The sequence below is a fragment of the Aspergillus pseudoviridinutans genome, assembly GCF_018340605.1.
Source record: "Aspergillus pseudoviridinutans IFM 55266 DNA, scaffold_4, whole genome shotgun sequence".
Classification (NCBI taxonomy): domain Eukaryota; kingdom Fungi; phylum Ascomycota; class Eurotiomycetes; order Eurotiales; family Aspergillaceae; genus Aspergillus; species Aspergillus pseudoviridinutans.
The window spans coordinates 4481449-4504523 of NW_025091284.1; the positions used below are offsets into that span (position 1 = coordinate 4481449).

At 51.4% G+C, this 23075-nt stretch overlaps 12 protein-coding genes across 12 annotated transcripts; 9 read left to right on the forward strand and 3 right to left on the reverse strand.

Moving 5' to 3' along the window:
- Nucleotides 1-1084: 1084 nt before the first annotated feature.
- On the forward strand, nucleotides 1085-2703 carry Asppvi_006989 (putative MFS transporter; the record flags this gene model as incomplete). Its single annotated transcript, XM_043302884.1, has 4 exons — nucleotides 1085-1281; nucleotides 1328-1504; nucleotides 1813-2323; nucleotides 2443-2703. The coding sequence occupies 4 exons, from the start codon at nucleotides 1085-1087 to the stop codon at nucleotides 2701-2703; spliced, it is 1146 nt and encodes a 381-aa protein (XP_043158819.1).
- A 456-nt stretch (nucleotides 2704-3159) lies between these two features.
- On the forward strand, nucleotides 3160-5058 carry Asppvi_006990 (lysophospholipase family protein; the record flags this gene model as incomplete). Its single annotated transcript, XM_043302885.1, has 1 exon — nucleotides 3160-5058. The coding sequence occupies one exon, from the start codon at nucleotides 3160-3162 to the stop codon at nucleotides 5056-5058; it is 1899 nt and encodes a 632-aa protein (XP_043158820.1).
- An 873-nt stretch (nucleotides 5059-5931) lies between these two features.
- On the reverse strand, nucleotides 5932-6756 carry Asppvi_006991 (uncharacterized protein; the record flags this gene model as incomplete). Its single annotated transcript, XM_043302886.1, has 1 exon — nucleotides 5932-6756. The coding sequence occupies one exon, from the start codon at nucleotides 6754-6756 to the stop codon at nucleotides 5932-5934; it is 825 nt and encodes a 274-aa protein (XP_043158821.1).
- A 707-nt stretch (nucleotides 6757-7463) lies between these two features.
- On the forward strand, nucleotides 7464-8477 carry Asppvi_006992 (uncharacterized protein; the record flags this gene model as incomplete). The annotated part of the gene is made up of 1 exon (XM_043302887.1): nucleotides 7464-8477. The coding sequence occupies one exon, from the start codon at nucleotides 7464-7466 to the stop codon at nucleotides 8475-8477; it is 1014 nt and encodes a 337-aa protein (XP_043158822.1).
- Nucleotides 8478-8778: 301 nt separating this feature from the next.
- Nucleotides 8779-9234, reverse strand: Asppvi_006993 (uncharacterized protein; the record flags this gene model as incomplete). The annotated part of the gene is made up of 2 exons (XM_043302888.1): nucleotides 8779-8801; nucleotides 8838-9234. 2 exons carry the CDS (start codon nucleotides 9232-9234, stop codon nucleotides 8779-8781), a joined length of 420 nt encoding a protein of 139 aa, XP_043158823.1.
- Nucleotides 9235-10284: 1050 nt separating this feature from the next.
- Asppvi_006994 (wax synthase family protein) lies at nucleotides 10285-11727 on the forward strand (the record flags this gene model as incomplete). Its single annotated transcript, XM_043302889.1, has 1 exon — nucleotides 10285-11727. The coding sequence occupies one exon, from the start codon at nucleotides 10285-10287 to the stop codon at nucleotides 11725-11727; it is 1443 nt and encodes a 480-aa protein (XP_043158824.1).
- A 186-nt stretch (nucleotides 11728-11913) lies between these two features.
- Asppvi_006995 (isopenicillin N synthase family dioxygenase) lies at nucleotides 11914-13067 on the forward strand (the record flags this gene model as incomplete). The annotated part of the gene is made up of 2 exons (XM_043302890.1): nucleotides 11914-12231; nucleotides 12279-13067. The coding sequence occupies 2 exons, from the start codon at nucleotides 11914-11916 to the stop codon at nucleotides 13065-13067; spliced, it is 1107 nt and encodes a 368-aa protein (XP_043158825.1).
- Nucleotides 13068-13505: 438 nt separating this feature from the next.
- Nucleotides 13506-14821, forward strand: Asppvi_006996 (putative pectate lyase; the record flags this gene model as incomplete). Its single annotated transcript, XM_043302891.1, has 4 exons — nucleotides 13506-13795; nucleotides 13840-14021; nucleotides 14073-14316; nucleotides 14362-14821. The coding sequence occupies 4 exons, from the start codon at nucleotides 13506-13508 to the stop codon at nucleotides 14819-14821; spliced, it is 1176 nt and encodes a 391-aa protein (XP_043158826.1).
- Nucleotides 14822-14853: 32 nt separating this feature from the next.
- Nucleotides 14854-16002, reverse strand: Asppvi_006997 (glycoside hydrolase family protein; the record flags this gene model as incomplete). Its single annotated transcript, XM_043302892.1, has 1 exon — nucleotides 14854-16002. One exon carries the CDS (start codon nucleotides 16000-16002, stop codon nucleotides 14854-14856), a length of 1149 nt encoding a protein of 382 aa, XP_043158827.1.
- Nucleotides 16003-16864: 862 nt separating this feature from the next.
- Nucleotides 16865-17812, forward strand: Asppvi_006998 (putative FacC-like extracellular signaling protein; the record flags this gene model as incomplete). The annotated part of the gene is made up of 1 exon (XM_043302893.1): nucleotides 16865-17812. The coding sequence occupies one exon, from the start codon at nucleotides 16865-16867 to the stop codon at nucleotides 17810-17812; it is 948 nt and encodes a 315-aa protein (XP_043158828.1).
- Nucleotides 17813-18693: 881 nt separating this feature from the next.
- Nucleotides 18694-20067, forward strand: Asppvi_006999 (aromatic prenyltransferase; the record flags this gene model as incomplete). The annotated part of the gene is made up of 1 exon (XM_043302894.1): nucleotides 18694-20067. The coding sequence occupies one exon, from the start codon at nucleotides 18694-18696 to the stop codon at nucleotides 20065-20067; it is 1374 nt and encodes a 457-aa protein (XP_043158829.1).
- A 995-nt stretch (nucleotides 20068-21062) lies between these two features.
- Nucleotides 21063-22564, forward strand: Asppvi_007000 (class I SAM-dependent methyltransferase; the record flags this gene model as incomplete). The annotated part of the gene is made up of 10 exons (XM_043302895.1): nucleotides 21063-21116; nucleotides 21178-21224; nucleotides 21276-21326; nucleotides 21373-21379; nucleotides 21425-21469; nucleotides 21598-21719; nucleotides 21765-21790; nucleotides 21839-21869; nucleotides 21919-22273; nucleotides 22328-22564. The coding sequence occupies 10 exons, from the start codon at nucleotides 21063-21065 to the stop codon at nucleotides 22562-22564; spliced, it is 975 nt and encodes a 324-aa protein (XP_043158830.1).
- Between the last annotated feature and the right edge of the window lie 511 nt (nucleotides 22565-23075).

Here is a 23075-nt window from a genome sequence, read left to right on the forward strand (position 1 = left end):
CAAAGGGAGATTGGACTTGAGTTCTTCTCAGGGTTTTGGATATTTGCTATCGTCGGGTACTAGGTATTCAACATACCTGTGAAATGAATGGATAAGAATTACTTTTGCTGTGGTATATGTAGAGAAACTAAGGTGATGAATCAAGTGCAATTCTATGGTCTATTATAGGGCACAGAGTCCCGGGGGAATACTTTAGCTAGGTAGGTCCGGCTTGAGAGATGTAGCTCATTTAGCAGCTTCTATGCAATCCACCGGGGCCTCGAAGACATAGCGCACTGTGGGAGATGCAACAAGTTTATATAAAAAACTCGATCATCTGTAGGTTTGTTGCTCCTCGCCCAAGAGCTTCGCCGCCTAACCAGGGTTATAGAGCCCAGAAGATCACGTAAGTAGTTTCCGACGACATCCCAGAATATATGCTGATCTGTTAGACTCAAAATGGAACCCTTTCAATGTCTCCAATGTGGCCAAGGGTTTGGATGCCAGCATTCTTCGGAGCCATGAGACGTACTCCAACACGCAGTCTAGGAGTCGATCCCGCCATTGTTATCCGAGACCGCAAATGCGTATAATATCATGGTCCAGTTGCCGTAATGGATCTTGCATATGAGATCAAATTACTACAACTACCTCTCAGGATAATCGCCTTGAGCTGGAGCTGTCAGGCTGGTACTGACGGCGATTCCAGCTTCACTTACCATAGGGGAGAATCGGCTCATCGTGTACAAGGTGCCGGGATAATGCATGTGTCCTCTGACGTGGTCGTAGATTGTTCAGCTAAGTACGGATTTCTGGCCGTGAGGGGCGGGACCAACTCCGAGACGAGGCGAGCCTTACTGGCAAAAAGGGCTAGATCGCCAGACTGATCTCGCATTCTGGGTTTACTTAAGAACCCACGATCACTGTACAAAGCAAAATCTACTCGGACTGCATTACCCCGGCCCCGCATCCCCGCATCCCCGCATTGTCAGCTTGTTTGGTGGTGATGTTGATCTCGGACATCTTCCGGGATCATAATACTCTTAAGTAGTCCAGCTTAAGACAAGGATGGCCACCGCTATCAGCAACCAACTCGACAGACAACATGTCGAAATCACCGACTGAACAGATAGAATTCACGCAGACAAAATTGGAGAATGCCTCGGACGCTCTGTACGAGGCGTACGCCTCCAAGGGCCCCGAATGGCACCAGCAGATGACTCGACGCTTACTCCGAAAGGTGGATATGCATCTCCTGCCCTTCCTGGTGGTGATGTATCTGCTGAACTTCCTGGATCGAAAGTATGTTCCTTGCATCGACGTGAAATCAAGCTGACTGTTTCTGAAGTAATCTCTCACAAGCCCGGCTTGGTACATTGGAAAAAGACCTGGGGATGGCAGGGACTGACTTCAACTTGGCGACAAGTATTTTGTTCGTCGGATACCTGCTCATGCAGCTGCCGTCTAACCTGCTGCTGACGCGTGTGAGGCCGTCCTGGCTGCTGGGTGGAGCGATGGCGATCTGGTAGGTTCCCTCTCGGTTCGTCGGTTCGGTCTGACCAGTCAGGGGTATTATATCCGCATGTCAGGCGGCAGCGACCTCCTTTACGGGCTTGGTTCTTGCGAGGTTCTTCCTAGGGTTTGTGGAGGCACCGTTCTTTCCGGGGGCGATCATGTTGATGTATGTATACACCTCAAGCTTATTATGCATGTAGCTGATTTTGTAGGTCGAGTTGGTATACAAGGCAGGAGGTATGGCTGCAGTTTCTGCCATGGAGAAAGACGCTAATCAAAGTAGCTGAGCCATCGAATTGCCTGGTTTTACGCCGGCAGCTCCCTGGCCAACGCGTTTGGCGGCCTCATAGGCGCCGGTGTCCTGGGCAATCTGGACGGGGTACACGGAGTTGCGGGCTGGAGATGGCTGTTTATCATCGAGGGCAGCATCACAGTCGGCGTATCGCTCTTCTCGACCGTCTGTCTTCCCAACTACCCGGCGACCACCTCCTGGCTGGACGAGACCGAACAAGCCTATGCTCAGTGGCGCCTCATCAATGATGCCGGCGAGGCCGATGATACAAACGCTGTCAGCATCAAAGACGCGCTGGCGATGGTGTTCCGGGACCGACGAATCTACCTCTTTATTCTACTACAGCATAGCTCACTTCTCTCGCAGACCTTCCAGTACTTCTTCCCGACGATTGTCAAGACACTGGGCTACGGGAGCATCGAGACCCTGCTGATCACTGCGCCCGTGTGGATCGCCACGTTCCTTGTCTCTCTGTTGGTGACCTGGACGTCTGGACGGACCAACGATCGCAGCTGGCACATCGTGGGGTTGATGAGCGTGAGTGCAGTGGGTTGTATCATCTGCACAGCCACGACCAACATCGGTGCCAGGTTTTTTGCCATGTTTCTGTACGCTGCTTACATCTGATGAACCAAAAGATATGCTGACAATGGCAGGATGCCCATGGGCGCTGTGTCAGCGTACCAAATCATCATCGCCTGGGTAGCCAATTCATTCCCCCGTCCGCTGGTCAAGCGCTCGGCAGCTATCGCGACGGCCAATATGATCGGGAACACGGCGACAATCTATGGCAGCTATATGTGGCCTTCATCTTCTGGACCGCGATATGTTCCCGGGGGCAGTGCGACAGCAGTGGTAGCCGTTCTGGTGGCAGTGCTGGCCTGGGTAATCCGGATGGTGCATTACAGGATGAATAAGAGGTTGGAGGAGAGGGAACATGAAGTGGGGAATCCCGGATTCAGATACATTCTATAACTGGCTCCTAGTTCTGCAGTGTGGAGACAAAAAGGGGCCGAAGTTGAATGCAGTTGAATAGTGCTGCCTAGACAATGCACAAAAATGACCCGAAGCAGTAAATGGGAAATGTTAGTGCCTAATGCCCAGCTGTGACAACAACAAATCCGCTGGAAATCAGCCCTACATGACCCACATTCCCGGCGACCCCGAGCCCTGGATGATTGGCAGTTGTTCTGGAAGTTCCATTGTCCGTTGTCAGCAGCCATCCGATTCGCGGAGAGGGTCCATCTGGAGATGGGTCGATGATTGCTTTACGGCTGGCCCGGAAGTATGTTATGAGCCCGAGAACCGAGTATATCTACTACGTCAATCTTAGGTGCCAATGTTCTCTCTTTCGAAATATCAGACGCATCGATATGAAGGCCATATTCACCCTTCTAACGGCCCTAGCCGTAAGTACGGCAACTCCGCTCGACTTGTCTATCCGAGCCCTCCCAAATGCTCCAGATGGCTATACACCGGCGAATGTGTCCTGTCCGGCGAAACGACCCAGCATTCGTGGTGCAGGGTCGCTTTCTCCGAATGAAACCGCCTGGCTTCAGACTCGTCGCAACAACACCGTTCAGCCCATGAAGGACCTGCTTGGGCGACTCAACCTCACCTCCTTTGACGCAGCGAGCTACATCGACCGCGTGTCCAGTAACGCATCTAATCTGCCTAATATCGCAATCGCTGTCTCCGGGGGTGGATACCGGGCTCTGACTAATGGAGCTGGAGCTATAAAAGCTTTTGACAACCGAACAAAAGGCTCAACGGAGTCTGGGCAGCTCGGAGGTCTACTACAGTCTGCGACTTATGTATCCGGACTGAGCGGAGGAGGATGGCTCGTGGGCTCCGTGTATTTGAACAACTTTACGACCATCTCAGACCTCCAATCTGGAGGCAGCACTGGCGACCTATGGCAGTTTTCCACGTCTATCCTCGAAGGCCCCAAGGCGAAACACCTGCAGTTCCTATCCACAGCCGACTACTGGAAACACTTGCTCGAAGCAGTCGACGGCAAACGCAACGCGGGCTTCAACACCTCGCTAACGGACTACTGGGGTCGCGCGCTGTCCTACCAGTTCATCAACGATCCGGCCGGGAGGGGCGGGCCAAACTTCACCTGGTCGTCCATCGCGTTGACCGACAACTTCCAGCGCGGAGAGATGCCACTCCCCATTCTGGTCGCAGACGGCCGCAACCCAGGCGAGCTTCTGATCGGCAGCAACTCAACCGTCTATGAGTTCAACCCGTGGGAGTTTGGCTCGTTTGACCCGTCCATCTTCGGCTTCGCACCACTGGAATATCTCGGTTCGCGCTTCGACAACGGCCAGCTTCCCAGCAGCGAATCCTGCGTCCGTGGGTTTGACAATGCAGGCTTCGTCATGGGCACTTCCTCCTCGCTCTTCAACCAGTTCATCCTACGGCTTAACGGGACCGATCTCCCAGACGTGGTCAAGAATGCCTTCTCCAAGATCCTCACCGCATTGGGCCAGGACGGCGACGACATCGCCGTCTACGCCCCCAGCCCGTTCTACGGATATCGCAATTCCACCGCATCGTACTCGAAGAGCCGCGAGCTCGACGTCGTCGACGGCGGCGAGGACCACCAGAATATCCCCCTGCACCCGCTCATCCAGCCCACCCGTCACGTCGACGTAATCTTCGCGGTCGACTCCTCGGCCGACACGAAGTACAGCTGGCCGAACGGGTCCTCGCTGGTCGCCACCTACGAGCGAAGCCTGAACAGCTCGGGAATCGGCAACGGAACCGTCTTCCCCGCTGTGCCGGACGTCAACACCTTTATCAACCTGGGATTGAACACCCGACCGACCTTCTTCGGGTGCGATCCAGCGAATCTGTCCGCGCCAGCGCCCTTGGTGGTATACCTGCCGAATGCGCCCTACAGCGCGCACAGCAACACCTCTACCTTCCAGCTGTCGTACAATGATTCCCAGCGCGACGAGATCATCACGAATGGGTATAACGTGGTGACGCGGGGAAATGGAACTGTCGACAAGTCCTGGCCGACCTGTGTGGGGTGCGCCATTCTGCAGCGGTCGATGCATCGGACTAACACGTCCATGCCGGAGGTGTGTAACAGTTGCTTTAAGTCGTATTGCTGGAATGGGACATTGGATAGCAAGACGCCCCTGACTTATGAGCCGAACCTGGTGTTGGGGAGCAAGTCTAATTCTGCGGCATACCGGGAGGGGTTGAACTGGCTGGTGGGTGCGTTTGCTGTTGGGTCGGCAATGTGGATGATAGTTTAAGTAGATGATATAGAGGCTATCTCATTAGGCGTTGAGTGGATGTACGTTGCGATTGTGGTAATCTGATGCGATCCACTCGCTTGGATAACTCTTCACATTTTGCGGGGACAACTAAAGATGTGGTCTTGCGCATTTATTGTCATATGGCAACTTCTGTCAGCACTAGTATATATTGCAAGAAACATAAACGCATTCCCCCTCTTGGAATACTCGCAAGTCAAACAACCCAGTAAAAAAGACAATGCCCTCCATCATTAGCCCACCTTCCCCACTCATTCCGCGGAACTAAATCCCATCCCCAATTCTGGCGTGGAGACCACTTTCTTCCGGTCATCTGGCTCAAGGGGATCAGTGTCGTATTCGATCAGTCGACAAAAGTATCCCTGGCTCGGTGCATTTTCTCGGACGGTTCCTCGGATGAAGCGAATCGAGTTGGCTGGAAGCTGGTTGATATGCTAGGCCGTGGGGGGAGCCGTTGAACGAGACAGGGAGATATTGGCAGACTACGGACAACTAGGTAGACATACAACCACTTCTTTGCCATATGCGTGCTCAACGAGGCTGGGATGATACTGGAAGAATATTGGCAAGTCTTTCCTATATACTACTACTAAAATATATCATTAACAGAGGCGGTACTATTTCAACTAGAATTAGGATTATATACTTTAACCCTCTTACGTTTGATTATACTTAGGGATACCTCCGACAAAATTCTTCATATCTGGAGTACAAAAGGCGCTTGCAAGGCTTCCTACCATATACATAATAGAGTATAACAAAATATCTGTACTTCTGCTATATGCTTCGGCAAAAATAAAAAAGTATTGTGCAAGAGATATGCAGAGGATACAGTCCTCCTATTGAACCGCCCTATCGTCCAGTACGCAGACGGGTCGCTTCGTAGCTCTTCAGTGGCCGAACTACAAAGGCAAAAAGAAGGCGACGGAATGTCATGCCCCCCGTGCGTCCACGTTCATCAAAGTAGATTCCACGCACTGGCTGGGGTGTTTGCGGCAGAAAGCTGAAAAGGAACATAGCGTTCCAGTCAAATAGCGCCACATAGGGGCAGTGTTCCGCATACTTTCGGGCTTGCTTGGAGAGCCAAAAAGCGTTGCGCTGAAGAAGGGTTGAATTTTCTTCATTCACAGCCTTCGCCATCTTCGACCGAAAGTTTCTCTCGTCGACAGCGGCGCTCTTGAAGTCATCTTTGTATATAACATTGGTATTTTTGACCTCTAGGATAGCAAGCTTAGACAGCAGAGCACCCCGAGAGTCGTGTAAAGACCATTCCATGTCGAAGCGGCTCGTACCGCCGGTGGATCTCTCTGAGCGACAAAGTATTCGTGTGCCAGGTGGGCATATCTGCTGCAGTGCGATGTTGACGGGATGGATAAGCTGTAGGGTGGCAAGCCGCATAACATCGGCTTCCGTATCCAGTTGATGTGTTTGTTCCAGGATTGGCATTCTGGCGGATAGCGGACTGGCATGGCCAATACGTGGGAAATTCCGATCAAATAAGTTATGATAGGTATCGATGGACTCTTCAAAATAGACAGCTACTGGGTCTTCCCGGAGGGTAGACGAAGCAGAGCTTCGAATAGGACGGTACGGTCCATTGGAGACAACTGCCACAGCGGGTTCAATGGGTAATTTTTCATCGAACGCCCTGCTGATTGTTGACGATGATGGGTCCATGATGGCAGAACTTGTAGCCTCAAAAGGGGCGTGAAAGCAGAATATCAATCGAGATAGTTTGACGTACTATGAATCGGTCTTGGAGATGAGACTATGAGAATCTATCTATATACCTCACAGTCTCGTCTTGCCGCCTGGCACTTTGAGTGTCTCGTGTGCGTTGTTACCTATTATTAGCACAAATGTCGTCCTCGACCAGGCACGCACATGGCGCCGGCCTACGATATGGCGACTAGATGTTACTGGCGATTGGAGCGTGTGTCTATAAACATAATGACTCTGGTTGACCCGGGTGGTTTTGTATGTTTTTTATTCACCCACTATACAGGGATCATGTAATTGGTGTATTGGTTTCTGGCCAATGTCTTGCTCCTGATCTTCTTAATAGTTAAGACTGCACCTATCAGAGCAGGCAGTCATCTATTTGAAAAAAACCTCGTTACCTATTACAGGATAGCTCCGAGTCCCACTGTACTAACAAAACCACCAGGGTCAACCAGATTATATTTATATATCTATATAAAGATAGCGCGCGGTTACACGCGTTAAAGAGTCGTCAACAAAACTCGGAGAAATAATATGCCGGATATCCGGGTCGCAGCGGCCCTCCTCCCTTTCAGTTCCATCCCTCTCCACCCAACCTCCAGCACTGGTCTTCGTTCTCACAGAAAAGTAACTGGACTAGGTTATTACAGTCTCATACTGTTATGACTTTCTCCCAATCAGACTCGCCCACGTTTGGGCCTCCATCAACAGAGCTCCCTAAGCCTCCGGTGCCATATACTCCTGGGTGGGGATTCACTATTAAATCTCACACTGCTTCGGCCCCAACGCCAGTGGTGCGAGACTGCTGCATCAACAGTAAAGAAGACAGGAAGGAAAGAATGCATTTGAGTCCAATCGACCGATGTCTAAAGCACCCCCCTTTGCCTGGCAAAGAAGGAAACGATACTGTCAGCCTAGAGGTCATTGATGTCTTGAAAGGAGGCGATGGCCACAATGCTCAGGTATTCACGGTCCGATTACTGGACTTTGAGTCAACATCCCAGATGCTTCCTCCAAAAGGCACACGACTGGTCGCAAAAGTATACGACCCTCTCTACTTCAACGATGGCGATGGGTACCTCAACCCATTCCTTTGCATGGACAGATCCTACACTCATGAGGCCAATGCATATATCGCTCTTAACGAGTTTCAAGGTCAAGGGATCCCGAGATACTATGGGTCCTACTCCTTAAGTTTATCTGTCGATTCAGTCCACACACGGACAGTTCGAATGATTCTGGTCGAGCATATCCAAGGAATCACCATGGCGGATGCTGAACCCAGAAAATTTCCCCAGGCAGTTCGCCAAAGTATTCTGAAGTCGATTGTGGACTTTGAAAGCCGGATCTACGAGAAGGACATTTGGCTCATCGATCTCGAGCAGCGAAATGTCATCATAAGTGCACCAGAGAGCGATCAGCTCCGTGTTGTGTTCATTGACTTTGGAGATGCTCTTTTCAACCGCAGGCGAGATGATCCTATTGCGTTAGAATCGAACAACTTTTTGGGACAATACATTTCACCCCTCCTTCGGTGGAAGAAAACCAAAGCCAAAAAATATGCATTTTTAGAATGGATTGATTGGGACTGGGACTCCTGGCTCAATGCCGAGTTTGCCCATACAGCTGCAAGCATCACTCCCGAGATGCGAGAACGATGGTCCGATGATTATTAGTAACAGGTTCGTATGTGGGAGGCTGGAAAGTCGAGACAATCCGGAAATGGAGGAATCAAGCATTGCTTAAAGGGCTATAGAGCACACATCCCCAATGAGTTGAGGAGATTGTTTCCGCCAGACCAGTCACGAGTGGCTTCTACCGGTGAAACGCAGCCTGGCTGTGCAGTCCTATGTCATTATCCAGAATATGCTTGCCATTACTCCAAGGGAGGGATCAATATAGCTACACAGAACCCCTCCTGGGAAAGCTGTCTCAAGGCCCTTGATGACCAGGTACTCGAGCAAACCGAGGTTCAATTCATCGACCTCCGAGCCGTCTCCCTATATCCGCCCCAAACACGCAGTCAGCAAACGTACTCTCCTTCGGCAATGACCTATTCTGTTTGATCTGCAGTTGCACCAGCATAGATCGGAGAATCCAGTTTCCCTGCCCAGTCATGGATCCCATGTCCCGTACCATACCCTCTAGATCTTGAAGGAGGAGGGCGAGGACATCCCGCGTATACTCCAGGCTTGCGCTTTCTGAGTCAGGATGTATCGCTTCACCTCTATCGAAGCCCCGCCTCCACTGCATAGCATGTTGAGCCATTCCGTGAGCACCGTGCTGTCTTCCAGAGTATGGCGGGCGCGGATAAACGGGAATGAAAGAGGTCCTGGCAGAAGCCGCGTTGGGACGTAACCCCTGGGATACGAGGTTCTGATAGCCGTCCCAGTTTTGGAAATACCGCCCTAGCTGGTTCATGAAGTGACGCATATCGAGGTCCCTGCATCTTAATTAGATGAATTTTTGCCTCGTTCGGGATGTCTAATCCGTTTTCGGTGGCTTCCTGCTCCATCAAGCGCAAGAAAAGTACAAAGAGATCACCTGTTTCTTTTCGCTGTGAGTTAGGGCGACGGACACGATAATACATACTGCCATCAATCCTATGAAATAGTCCTTCCCGGAAGGGATAATCCTGTGGCCAGCCCAGGAGATATCATGGGCGTCGCCTGTATACAGACGTGCCATTTGCTCTACGTGGGTTCAGTATGATATGACAGATACTACGTTACATACAAAAGAGTCAATATACTTGGAAGGATGAAGTCCATGACGATAGCCCCAGGTAAGATACTTGTGATGTCGTACATATGGCTATACGATGTCGGATTTTGTCTTCCAAGCCGAGGTTTTAAGTTTAATAACTCCATATGTGGCCTAACTGTTAAAGTTTATCATGTAATGGGGTTTGTATATTCTAGAAAAGTTACATAAAAATGCACTTTTGTGGCTAACCACTCCAAAGGTTCTACTGAAAGTACTCTTTACTTATGTTTAGAGAAGGAAGCCTGTTAAGTCAAACTATACAGCATTGGCTCGTAGGGTACCTGGCTTGGATTGTAAACGTGCCCTTTACGGGAGAGCCTTTATACTTAGAATATTGTATTACTAGTATTGATATTTTGTGTGGTAAGGCTTTGTAAGTCCTGATTATACAGTCAGTGACAAAGGTACTTCTGCAACTTACACCACCGGCAATAGATCAAAGGATCTACTTTGAGATAGTCTGACTGCCTAATAGTAGTATCATCAAGATAGCCCTAAGTAGTAATTATAGTAAATATAAGGTTTGTCTACCACCGACCTAATTGGAAACTTGTCGATAAGATTGTCTGGTTCAACCCAATCTAAGAAAAACAAATGTCCCACGCTACAGATCGACAGCGGGATGTTTATCGCGACGATGCCCAAATCCCCTTGCTTTCTCCATCCACCTCCAACTCAACCTCATCGCACTCATCTTGGAATTCTCCCACAGGAATCATGTCAATATCGGCAGTTCCGTACAGAGAATTCCTTCGCCAGAAAGAAGCCGAGTTCTTTTCCTTGGTTAATCAAGGAGCCATTTCCCCATGGGTGTTCCCGCATGATTTTCTCGTGTTGATCATTCCCATTTTGGTGCTGCTGATTCCCAACAAAGGCCAGTCATGGGTGATCGCCATCAGGCGCACAACATTCGGACTCGTATCTTCCCTTGCAATTAAGAGCCTGCTGCACACGCGATGTCTCACCGGCGGAGGCACCGTCATCGGCTTCTACTATGTCTTTATTGTCATCTGGACTGCCTTACTCCTTCTCTTCAAGGATGTCCAGAACGAGTGTTTTCGGATTGAGCGATCGTCAGATGGGACCCTGTATTGGCAAGGCTATCCAGACTCGAGATGTCACCGTCTAAGCTGGTCACTAGATATGTTTGGCAGTCTGCGTGGTGCAGGCTGGAACTGGAGGATTCCTGGACTACCTCCGCTTCCAAAGATCAGTTCCGAGGACCAGCAGACATCCACAGACGGCAAAGAGTTGCCTCAGGACGCGCCGGCGTCGGATTTTCTTCGGACCTCTTTTCTGAGGACAGCTCGCTACTACCTGCTTATGGATTTCTTGAAAGTCCTCACCATGCTGGACCCGTACTTCTGGGGGCTCATCGATGCTGCTCCTCTCTATCCCCTCGACCGGATAAACCACTTCTCACCGGCACTCTTACACCTCTTCCGCGCAGTCGTGACAGTTCTCTGGATCCGCACGAGCATGGCCTATATAGCCTCCATGGTGCCTCTCATCATCAGTCTGGCTGTCACTGTCTGTCCGGCTCTTATCAAATGGACCCGTATACCCCTCGAGGCACCGTGGTTATATCCTCCTCTTTTCAATAGCTTTTTCGATTTCAAACCAGTGTTCGACTATGGCCTGGAAGGCTGGTGGGGGCGACGCTGGCATCAGGCTTACCGATATGCGTTCTCAGAGACCGCACGTCATGTTGTCCCCGATAACTTCGAAAATAAAGATATGACCAGGTTTCTAAGGCATTCTGTCGCGTTTCTGTTGAGCGGACTGGTTCATTTCTGTGCTGTCCATTCGCACTTTGTCGCGCCGGGCTCGGTGCATTTTGGAGCCCTACTCTTTTTTATGCTGCAGCCGCTGGGGCTGCTCGTCCAGAGAAAGCTACGGGGCGTATTATTCTCGGAAGGAAGTATTTTCTGGAGAGTATTCAACGTCATCTCGACATATGCGTGGTTATACCTTGTTATCGGACCTTTTTGCGATGATCTGGCTGCCGCTGGGACATGGGTGTATGATGAGGCATGTCCGATCAGTATTATTCGGGGATTGGGCTTCATTGAGGGAGAGGGGTGGTTTGTGGGAACAAGAAGGTATGTTCAGATCTGGACAGGGGAGAAGTGGTGGCAGACAGGTATTCAGATTCTTTGATTGTTGGTGTGTGCAGTATAAAATCATGGTATACTAGGATAGATATGTGCTCGGTATAAAGTCATGATATAGATAGTAAAGCATCGGGCGGAGATCAGTTAATGCTGATCACGCCATCGCGGGGCATCAAAGCATAAATCTTTGCAACAACATTATTATCCATCCATCAATATCATAACAACCACGATGGGTTCATCATCTGCACAGTCATTTACAAGCATTCCTGTTCTCGACTTCTCGCTATCTGCATCGCCAGACACAAAACCTCGCTTTCTCTCGGAGTTGCGCAATGCTGTGGTCAATGTGGGGTTCTTCTATCTCGTCCACACCCCAATCGCGCCTCATGTCCAGCAGGCATTCATCGAAAAGTCCCTGGCAGTATTTGACCTGCCGCTAGAGAAGAAACTCGAGATTGAAATGGTCAACAGCAAGCACTTCCTGGGCTATTCCCGCCTCGGTGCGGAGACGACTGCCTCCAAGACAGATTACCGGGAGCAATTCGATGTAAGTGGCTCTTGTCATAAAGATACAGAGTAGACTAACGATAATAGTTTGCAACGGAACTTCCAGCCCCTGGGCCAGATGAGCCCCTGTACAGAAACATCCGGGGACCAAATCAGTGGCCTGATGAAAGCGCCATCCCCGGCTTCCGGAAGGCCATCGAAGCGTACCTGGCTGAAATCCGTCCCCTGGCAGAGGCATTCAAATCCCTCATTGCAGAAGCGCTGGATCTTCCCTCAAACGCTCTGTACCCGTTCTTCGACCAGCCGCCACAGCACAAACTCAAACTAATCAAGTATCCACGACCAAGCAGCGCTTCCGACGCGCAGGGCGTCGGCGCGCACAAGGACTCGGAATTCCTCACTTTCCTGCTGCAGGCGACCCCTCACTCAGGGCTCGAAGTGCAGAACAAATCCGGCGATTGGATCCCCGCGCCGCCGCTGGATGGCTCGCTTGTGGTGAATATCGGGCGGGCGCTGGAGGCAGTCACGGGGGGTGTGTGCACAGCCACCACGCATCGAGTGAATCTACGGCCGCAGAATTTTGTCGATGCAGACGGAAAGGCACTGGGGCCGAGGTTCTCCTTTCCTGTTTTCCAGGGGATGAGTCTCGAGCTGTGTGCGGAGGATATCCACCTGGATATTCCGGCGCATATTAGGGAGCTAGTCAAGGATCAGCAGGTTCGGTCGGATGCGGAGGCTACGTTTAATAAAGCGTTTCGGGGGAAGACGGGCGAGGGGACGCTGATACATCGGATCACAAGTCATCAGGATGTGGGACGACGGTGGTATCCGGAGTTATTGGACTGGGCGTTGAAGGAGAGGCAGGGTAGTCATTGACTGGACTTTGCAGGCAAGATACTGTATGTGATGCAACAATCTCGGTCTACGCAATAGCAATCCCCGAGTACCCTCAGCATTTGATTATTCCGCGAGTCATTTACGGACATTGCCCGTACTCGTAGATTGTGCTTCCAAACCAAAGCGGGTTTCATGCCGGCATTTGACCGACAGTTCCACCTCGTAAAGTGACGATCATATCTATACGTGGACAATGACACAATATCCCCAGATTCTGCACAAATCATACCCGGCAAAGTTGAAGCGCCAAGCAAGGCCCCTGCAGCGGAAGATTCTTTTGTACTGTGGTGAAGTCTTGGCTACTCTCCAGCCCCGGGTAGTGTCCTGTTTTTCCAGCAATGGGGTGGAACTCGGGTATATAAAAACTGGGAAGACGACTGATGTACTTCTTACCTTGAAGAGGCATTCAGGGCCGCAATGAAGTACTTCCAGATCGTCCTCGGGCTTCTGCCCACAGCGCTGGCCGCGTCCATCTATGTCTCTACCACAGGGTCCAGCAGTGGCTCAGGGAGCATTACCTCCCCCTTGAACTCCATTCAGTCCGCCGTCAACCTCGCAAAGCCAGGCGATACCATCTACCTTCGCGAGGGAACATATTCGCCCACCAGCAACATCCAGATCACCAAGAGCGGGACAGCGACCAAGCCATACACCCTGCGCGCCTACCAGGGCGAGAAAGTCATTATCGATGGAGAAGCTCTACCTGGGTAGGTCTTTTGTCATATGTGCTAGTCGCTTGTTGACGAGATAGAACACCCGCCCCCCTCGACGCTTCCCTCCCAAACGAAGACCGCGGAATCCTTCACATCCAGAACGCGAATTACTGGCAGTTCTACGACCTAGAGCTGATCCATGGTCCGTACGGCGTGTATGCGCGCGATGCGTCCAACAATCACTACGAGCGACTCATCACGAGGGATAACTACGAGACTGGTATTTTGCCTTTCCCGCAGAGTTACACAGCATGCTGACCAGTAACTCTAGGCTTCCAATTGGAAGGCTCGTCCTCCAACAACAAAGTTCTCTATCTCGACTCCTACGGTAACAGAGACCCCCGCAAGAACGGCGAGAGTGCCGACGGCTTCGCCTGCAAGGAGGGTTCGGGTGAGGGTAACCTCCTCAAGGGAGCAAGACTGTGGAACAACGTCGACGACGGGTTGGATCTGTGGGAGTTCAAGTCTGCCGTGACGATCCAGGATACCATTTCCTGGGGAAATGGATATAATCGGTACGCCATCAATTCTTTATTTTGTTGCTGCAGCTGACAATGTAGATGGGGCTTCTCACCCTTCGAAGGTGACGGCAACGGCTTCAAGCTCGGCGGCGGCGATGCAGCGGATAAAGGCCCCGCCAACCACGTCGTCACCAACTGCATTGCCTTTGGGAACTCCAAGGATGGCTTCACGGATAACTCGCAGACGGGTGATTTCACGCTGAGCCGCAACACGGCGTGGAACAATGCCAAGGTCGGCTTCAAGTTTAACACGGCCGTGGCTACGCTCAAGGGGAATGTTGCCGCCGTCAATGGGGAGAGTGCCACCGCACTGAGCTCGAAGCAGATCTCCTCGGGGAACTCATGGGATGGAAGTGCGTCGTGGTCGAATAGTAGCTTCAAGAGTGTGGATGTGAGTCTGGTGCAGGGTGCTAGACAGGCGGATGGCCGGATCAAGGCCAGTGATTTCTTGGTGCCAAAGTCCGGGGAGACAATTGGAGCGACCACTGTTTGGATGTAATTTTCATTCGTTGGGTTGAAGAGCAACTAAAATTAATATTTCCCACTTGCTCTAGTTTGGCCGTACTGCATCTCATACTCCCTCCACCTCCTCCCGATCGGCTGAATCAACGTATAACTCGCCTTACTCCCAAACTCCTGCACCCCATTCACCAAATACAAGGGCGTCACCTCGCCATCCTGACTAAAGAACAGCTTCGGCCGTTCCCTCCGATAGTAATCTACCCTGCTCCCATCGGTAAACTCCACAGTGGTATTATACGCCAGCGTGATGTTATTGTAATGCCATGGACCGCGCCAGTCCCTCGCAAACACATGCGCACCGACACGCGGGCCCTTTTCACCTAATGCGATATCGACCATATGGTGCACGAGAAAATGCCAGTGTCCGCGCTTGTCGCGCCAGAGGAAGGGGTCCTCGCTGCGTAGGGAGGGGTCGATCTCCGTAAATCCCGGCTMTACTCGGAGGGAATACGGCCCCTTGTAGCTGGCTGCAGCGTAGATGTTGTTATTTTCTGTGGCGAGGAGCATCTGGCTTGTGTGGTCATATGGGGACCACAGCGGCCAGGCAGCGGGATTGGTGACATTGACCAAAAGCTCGATGGGCTCGCTCCAGACGCGAAGGTCCGGCGACGTCGAGACGGAAATGGAGTTGTTGCGCTTAATCGAGCGGCAGGTTGTCGGGGGCTCCCAGTCGAGTCCAATAAAGTGCATCAGGTACAGCCTGTCGGCTGGACTCCAGATTACGGTTGGGTTGTGGTGGAATGTGCCGAAGAGCTCCTGGGCGAAGGTGTAGGGTCCTCGCGGGCCGGTACGTGACTCTGCGCGGATAATGGTGCTGAATGGTCGCCAGCCTGCGAGTCCGCAGCCTCGGTCTATCTGGGAGATGATCAGGTGGAAGAGCGCCGGGTCGGCCCGGTCGTGGACGATATGTCCGCCCCAAGAGGAATTGCCTGCGCCGTCACGGTAAAAGTCCGGCAGGGTGATGTTGGTATGGTTGTAGCCGGTATTCCGGTCGACAGGTTGCAAGTCCAGCTCGCTGCAGTCGGCAGCGCGCCAGCCAGGATCACAGATGCAATGTTTGGTTGGTGAACAGACGMCTGTTAAACTGCAGTCTTCGTCTGTGGTACAAGCAAAGGCTGCGATCAGGGGCAGAGTATGGAAAAGGAGCAATAAACGCATTGTGCCGTGCTGCTGCTACTGACATTCAGGATCTTGGAGTCTATATGCTTCATGCCAAGGACGTTGAACCTGAATGCTGCGGGGTATACCCTCGAGGGTTATGAGCGGTGGAGAAATTATGCTTGACCTGCATCTCGGTATGTTGATCCCCGAGAGATCTGCAATCAATTGTCTTTGAATTATCGTGCTTCGTCCTACAGAGGTATTCTCAAAGATATATAGGCAGCCGCAGCATATCCAAGCTGGTGAGACCACAGTTTGTATATTTCGAACGACAGGACCATGACCTAGTCTTCATAGAGGACACCGGAGCACTGTACTATAGTCTGCGTCTGTATATGATGTCTTGGATCTCCTTACTGATGCATGAGGACGTAACACACATGAGAGGAATGATCAGTCAAGATGGAAACTGTCCAGAAGACTAGAGGATTATTTCACACATCGCAGGGCAGCAGAATATTTATATTGAGTTAGGGCCAGATGCCTGCATACGATTGCTCGTCAGAGCTGACGTCGTAGTCTAATCCGATTAGTCTTTTGGTTCATACAGCTCTATAATAGGCGCAATGCCGTCTATCAGAGGACTGACTGAATCCTTCAACAGTTGTAAGAGTACAAGACCAATTTCCAGGAGGGTTGTTGGCTATCCTTCAGTCCGAAAATAACACTGCCAAGTCCCAGTAGGTCGTTAAACCGCCTATCCACATCGTATCCTTCCGTAAACGATATAGATCAGGCCCCATGCTCGTATTGTTCGTATTCGTCGATATCTTACCGTTTAGAGAATTAATTCTCATTTACTGAGAAGTTATATAATTTGCCGTTCACTTCTCGTCATGATTATCGCTGATCATACAAAATGACTCCGCTCTTCAAGGTCGGCAGCCTTCTGGCTGCATTTCTCTGGATCACCTTTGGCATCGCCACAGCCAACGCCAGCATTCCCTCATCCAAACGCTTCGATATATCGGCCCCATCCTACGACCTCTACCGTCACAAAACCCTCCGCGATAACACGGTCCAGCAAGGATTCGCCTTTGACAACGTCAACCGACGTCTTTTCGTGGCCCAGCGCCGCGATGGCTCCTCCGAAACAGCAGGCGACCTGACAATCACTCAGCTCGACTTTGACGGCAACTACGTCGGACACATGTACCTGAAGGACTTTGGCCATGGCGTCTCGTTCGGCGCGCAGGCCGTCGGGTCCGCAACCTACCTCTGGACCGAGGTCGAGGCCAACGCCAACGGCTACGGCAAGAAACTTGCCCGCTTCAAGTTCGCCTCCGGCAGCACATTGACCAGCTCCTCGGCCGGCCTGGCTAAATTCCAGCCCGTCGCCGATGCAACGGAGCATACCTGCGCCATTGACCCGGTCTACAACCGGCTGATCGTCCGGTATCACCTCAGCGGTGCGAAGCATATCGCCGTCTATGACCTCGCCGCCACGACGAGGGGCGATTTCTCGGCCCCGCTGGTTAACTTTAAGCAGCCGGCGTTGAACGCACTGTCGTCGACTTTTCAGGGCTATGCGGCGTATGGACAGTATTTGTATCTGTTGACAGGGACTTCGTATGCGGCCAGCGGGGATAAGGTCAATTCCGAGGTTACCAGCGTCGATATGAACACGGGCAAGGTGGTGCAGGGGCCGACGCTCACCAAGGCAGGGTCCACCCTGGAGTATAGAGAGCCGGAGGGATTGGCGATTTACAAGACAGCTGCTGGAGAAGTGAGGTTGTTCTTGGGGTTTGCTTCGGGGGTTGCGGGTGATCGCAGGTCGAATCTGTTCTACAAGAATGCGTTGGCTTAGGTTGGTCGCAATCTAGTTAATTTGTGAGGGATTTGCTTATACTGTATAAACTTTCGGTTGTAGACACTCGGTACTAATTGACAGCTGATCGTGAGTAACCTGGCTTTCTGAGTGCCGAGACTGATATCACCGGTCTCGAATAGAAACAGCTACGTAGGTCGTTTAACCGCCGAACTTCTGTGTCTGCCGTCAGTCTGGAATAAGTAAATAGTCTGAAGCATGTTCGCAGACGATCCAAATGCAAGAATGTGCCCTCTATTATGTCCTAGCCTTCTGTAGAACGTTCGGTCGAAGGTCTGTTGTCTGGACAACAGGAGACTACTGCAACGAGAACGGGGACAGTAGCTGGCATTAGAACTCCCAAATGACATATTCCAAGGGTGTGTATTCTGGAAAGCCTCACTAGKAAGTTGATGTCATTCCGCATTCTTCAATGGGGCTGTCCTGACTGGAATGTTGACAATAAAGTGGCGTGGCCGCATTCGGTAATCGACACAATCGTTAAGGGACTTGTCACATTCTTCCTAGCTTCTAACACCAAATGACGTAGTCAACGTCAAGTAGAAGTGTTTGAAACGGTGGAGTCTACCAAATGCGTCCTGCGTTCCGGTAGAGTGGTTGATATAAAGCACATCTGGGGATAGTTTCAGATCTGATGACGCGACGTGGGTCCCGTTATGCTTTCCGTAAAATGACGTCGGCTGAATCATGGGCTTTTGTAGATTATCTGCAAAAAATATGCATGCTCTCGTCAGGTACACCTACATCATTGGGCGTGACTGTTGCAATGCGGAAATCACACTCGAAGCCATTATCAGCAGGGATATAAAGTACTCGACGAACGGCGTCCTGTGGATAACATGAAGCTATACACAATCAACATGAAGATAAAGATGATTATACCTTCAATTCCCGAAACCATCCCCGAGCACTCCGAGCTCAAAGGGAAAGCACCCCTGCGGGATATCTCTGGCATTCCAGCCAATCCGCGGCAGACCATCCGAACCCCCTCGTGGGATCTCACATCCACATGGTTGATCGGCGCCAACGACGACATCCACGCCTGGTGGGACTGCATCGGTCCACAGGTGGCCATTCTCGCCGATGAAGCGGGATACAGAGTGGCTGCGCAGACGGAGATCCTCCTGCTGCTGCACTCCATAGTGCTCCCGGACATGGGCCGATTCCCTCCAGTGGGATTGAACAGACCAGCCGTGCAGTACAGCTGGAAAATCAACACGAACGACTATGACCATCCGATCGTCAGCCTCACAGTGGAAGCGCCCGGCGAGCATGCCAAGGGCTCCAGCAGTATGACCCGGCACCATCTCCAGGCCACGCAGAATATCGTGGAGCAACTAGCGGCACAACTTCCCCCGGTCGACCTTACATGGTACCGGCATTTCGTGGCTGCGTTCCAGATCGACCATCATACGGACCACTCCAGCCATCACCGGACGTTCCTATGCACGGACAAGGACATCACTCGGCCGCGGATGCCTGTGTCATTCGAGTTTACCGAAACTGGCGTCATCCCAAAGGTCTACTTCTACCCTCCTGCGCAAGCGCACGAGATGAAACCTTCCCTGGCCATCTTCACTGATGCCATCCGGCCCATTTCGGAGACCATCCCCCTCCCGGCTTTCGAAGAGCTCGTGGCATTTGTGGATAATCATCCGGTGGGGGTGACGCTCAACCTCGAAATGCTGGGCGTCGACTGTGTCGAGCCCGCACAGGCATCGCTGTATCTGCATGCCAGCACGCCAGTCACGAACTTTGAGAGCGTCATCGCCATCATGACGCTCGGCGGACGCGTGCACGCAATGGATATGGCGATTATGGAGCTATGGGAGCTGCTGTGTTTGGTCTTGCGGCCGAAGCATCGAGATAGGATGTTCTCGTGGGGCGACGAGTTGCCTGTGTGGAATGCACATGCGCAGGGAGATGAAGAGCAGGGATTGAAGTACTGTTTCGAGATTCTGCCTGAAGCGCAGGTGCCCGAGGTTACCCTCTACGTCCCGGTTGTTCGATATGGACCGGCAGATGAAGATGTGGCGGTTGGATTGGAGAGGTTTCTGAAGAAGAGAGGACAGGCGCAGTTCGCTGATGGATTTTGGAGGATATTAAATATGCTCAGCGAGGGTTGGACGGACTCTCGACGCGTTGTGACGCATATCGCGTGTTCCTTTCGCGGTGAGTCATTAGATGTGACTTCGTGCTTGGAGCCTGCTATTTTGCGCTCGCGAGACGATTAGATGATTGACGACAAGCTATGATGTACGATATGTATGGTTAGGAATTTGATTTGGAATTCATGTGCCTCTTAAACAAGCTTGTAGGATGCCTGCTTAGAGGCAAACGCGCCTCCAACTAGTCCATGGATGACATGCTTCCGGCCCGAATAGGAAATGCCTGGTCTGCTTGGACAGGCGCTGATCGTCTTGCCCTGCAGGCAGACTGCCGGCATCCGACGGCGGATGTGATTGTAAATCAGTTATTAAATAGACTCTCAGAGACGTCGCATTAGAGTTGTCTCTGGGGAACGAGTGTCGCTTTGAGTTGACTTGGTCACATTTGAACAGTGCTAAGCTAAAGCCATTGATCGACAGGCGCGGGGGGAGTAATCAAACATAATCTCGACTAAAGATCTGGGCTTTCGTGCGAGAGACTTGGAACCTGGCTAGTCGTTGCATGCTTAGCCGGAGGTTTTGCCTCTTTGAATGAGATGGACCGATAGTGTGACGTGGCCTGATCTGATGGCAGCAGCATGCTTGAAAGCAGTCTAGATGAAGCAAAATATTGTTGTAGAATCCGCATCACAATCTTAATAACACCATGGTCAACGCTGAGACATGTTGGTGTTTCTCATCCTTCCACAGACTGAACGCTGGCTCAGCAATTCATTAAGGATCGCAATGACTCGACGCCCCGATCAATTGCGGTGAGGGGCAACGGCTAACTAGCATTACCTATTTCTGTCGACCAATAACATTATCCATCATCGAACTGGCTAACGGGGAGAAAACGGACACACTTGCATCCTTCCGCGTGTCATATCACAGCGGGAGGTGGAGGTGTCAGCGGGTTTGCGGGATTTGATTGCTTTGAACCATTAACTACTTTGGGCTGGTGTCAAACATCCCTGCTGGAGTGTCAAGTAGTGTAAAACGGGTTTCTTAAAGGACACCCTTCTCCGTGACCTTCTCCGTGTTCAGCTTGCCATCTTCGAGAAACAGCTTGACTGAACAAAATGGCGGAAGGAAATGGCACCTCGGTTCCCAACAGAGGAACTCTGGAGGTGGAGGTGAGCTCTTCTCATGGTAGCCGAATGGAGCTGCAGATCTTGGTCTCATATCATTCTCTAGGATGACGAGCATCTGTACTCGGATGATTCGGGCTCTTTCGTTAATAGGTGCGTATGGAACGACGACACAACTTCGCCTTCACCTAATAGAAAACGCAGCTCCGGCGTCAGCGAAACAACATCTGTCTCCTCCAGCGTTCGCAATTACCAGTAGGTGTGAATCCATTAACCGCACCGCGGCCACTAACAATGCCAGGTACGAAGTAAGTTCTATAAAATAGATTTCTGATGCAGGACTGAGAACGCAGAACGGTCGCCGATATCACGCATTCCGAGAGGGCGCATACAACATGGTACGTCTTTTGATCTCCAAGCGAGGGGTTAGCTAACAGTCAACAGCCAAATGACGAGGAAGAACAATGTCGTTTAGATCTGGTACTTGTGGCATTATCAAAAGGCAATACACGACTAACCCTGGAAGCACCACCATATCCATCGGTTGAAGCTCGACGGACAGCTATTCCGCTCTCCCATCCCTAGCGATGTCTCCCGAATCCTCGATCTGGGAACAGGCACCGGTATCTGGGCAATGGAAGTGGCCGAGTGAGTCTATTCCCGTCGATGAAGTCGCTCATGCTAATGTCGTAGTGAATACCCCAAGGCGAAAGTTATAGGTAAGTTCGCAAGAACGCGGTGACCATGGCCCGTGTCTGACTCTCCAGGAAATGACCTGAGCCCCATTCAGCCTACATGGTATGGAATGACTGATGACTTTGGAGATGGCCTGCTGATATTCTGGCAGGGTCCCCCCGAATCTCACCTTTGAGGTGGATGATTTCGAGGCTGAATGGGAATACTCCAAGCCATTCGACTTCATCCACGCCCGTGACCTGCAAGGCTCCGTGTCCGATTACGAGCGACTCGTCGAGCGCGCATTCAAGAACCTGGCGCCCGCCGGATGGTTTGAATTCGCGGATGCCGACTTGATCGTTTGCTGCGACGATGGTACCATCAAGGAGGCAAAGAATCTGCTCGAGGCGAATCGACTGATATGCGACGCAAGCGCAAGGTTCGGCAAGACGATGGGAACAGCCAACCAGCACAAGCAGCGCCTTGAAGATGCAGGATTTATCAATGTCCGCGAGGAGATTTACAAGGTGGGTGGGCAGTGAGATAGTTATTGAGAGAAATGGCCACTAACAGAGACACAGATTCCTCTATCGCCGTGGGCAAAGGACCCGAAGCTGAAGGAACTAGGCAAATTCCACCAGGTCAATATGATAGAGAGTCTGGATGCGTACTGTTTCGCTCTGATGACGCGGGTTCTCGGATGGCATATCATCGAGGTGCAGGCCCTCCTTGCAGGCGCCAGAGCGGAATTGCTGAATCGTAACATCCACATGTATGCTCAGTGGTATCATGTCTACGGCCAGAAGCCACAGGATTAGAAGATTAGTGGTTAGAAAAGCAAATAAAATGCCCTATGGGTCCCTCCCATACTCACTTGAGCAGTCACTAGCTGGAAGGGTTGATGTCCGGTGACAGAAAGATACCCTTCTTTCTCAACACTTTGTACAAATCCGAGAGGCGGACACCCCTCTTTCAGTTTCTTCCTATTTCTAATTCCTCTACTCGATGTGATATATGTTGTAAGTTGCAAACGTCTCTCCTAACCATACTTGGATCGCGCGAGGACCCATTCGAAACACTTGACCATCGGAGTATCTAGGTGCGGACATGGACCGTGTAGCTGTCTGACTTGCAGGTGTCCAACCTGGTCGCAAGTAACGTCAAGCAGATGACATCAAGCAGATAGGAAACACGACAATTGGCCGTTTGCCTTCGGCACAAGAGGCGAGATCAAGCCGGACAGGGTGCTTATGAGTCTGCCAGCACACGTCCGACAGGGTCCAATTTATACTACGTCACTGTTGCAGAATATTAAACACATCTTGGAGC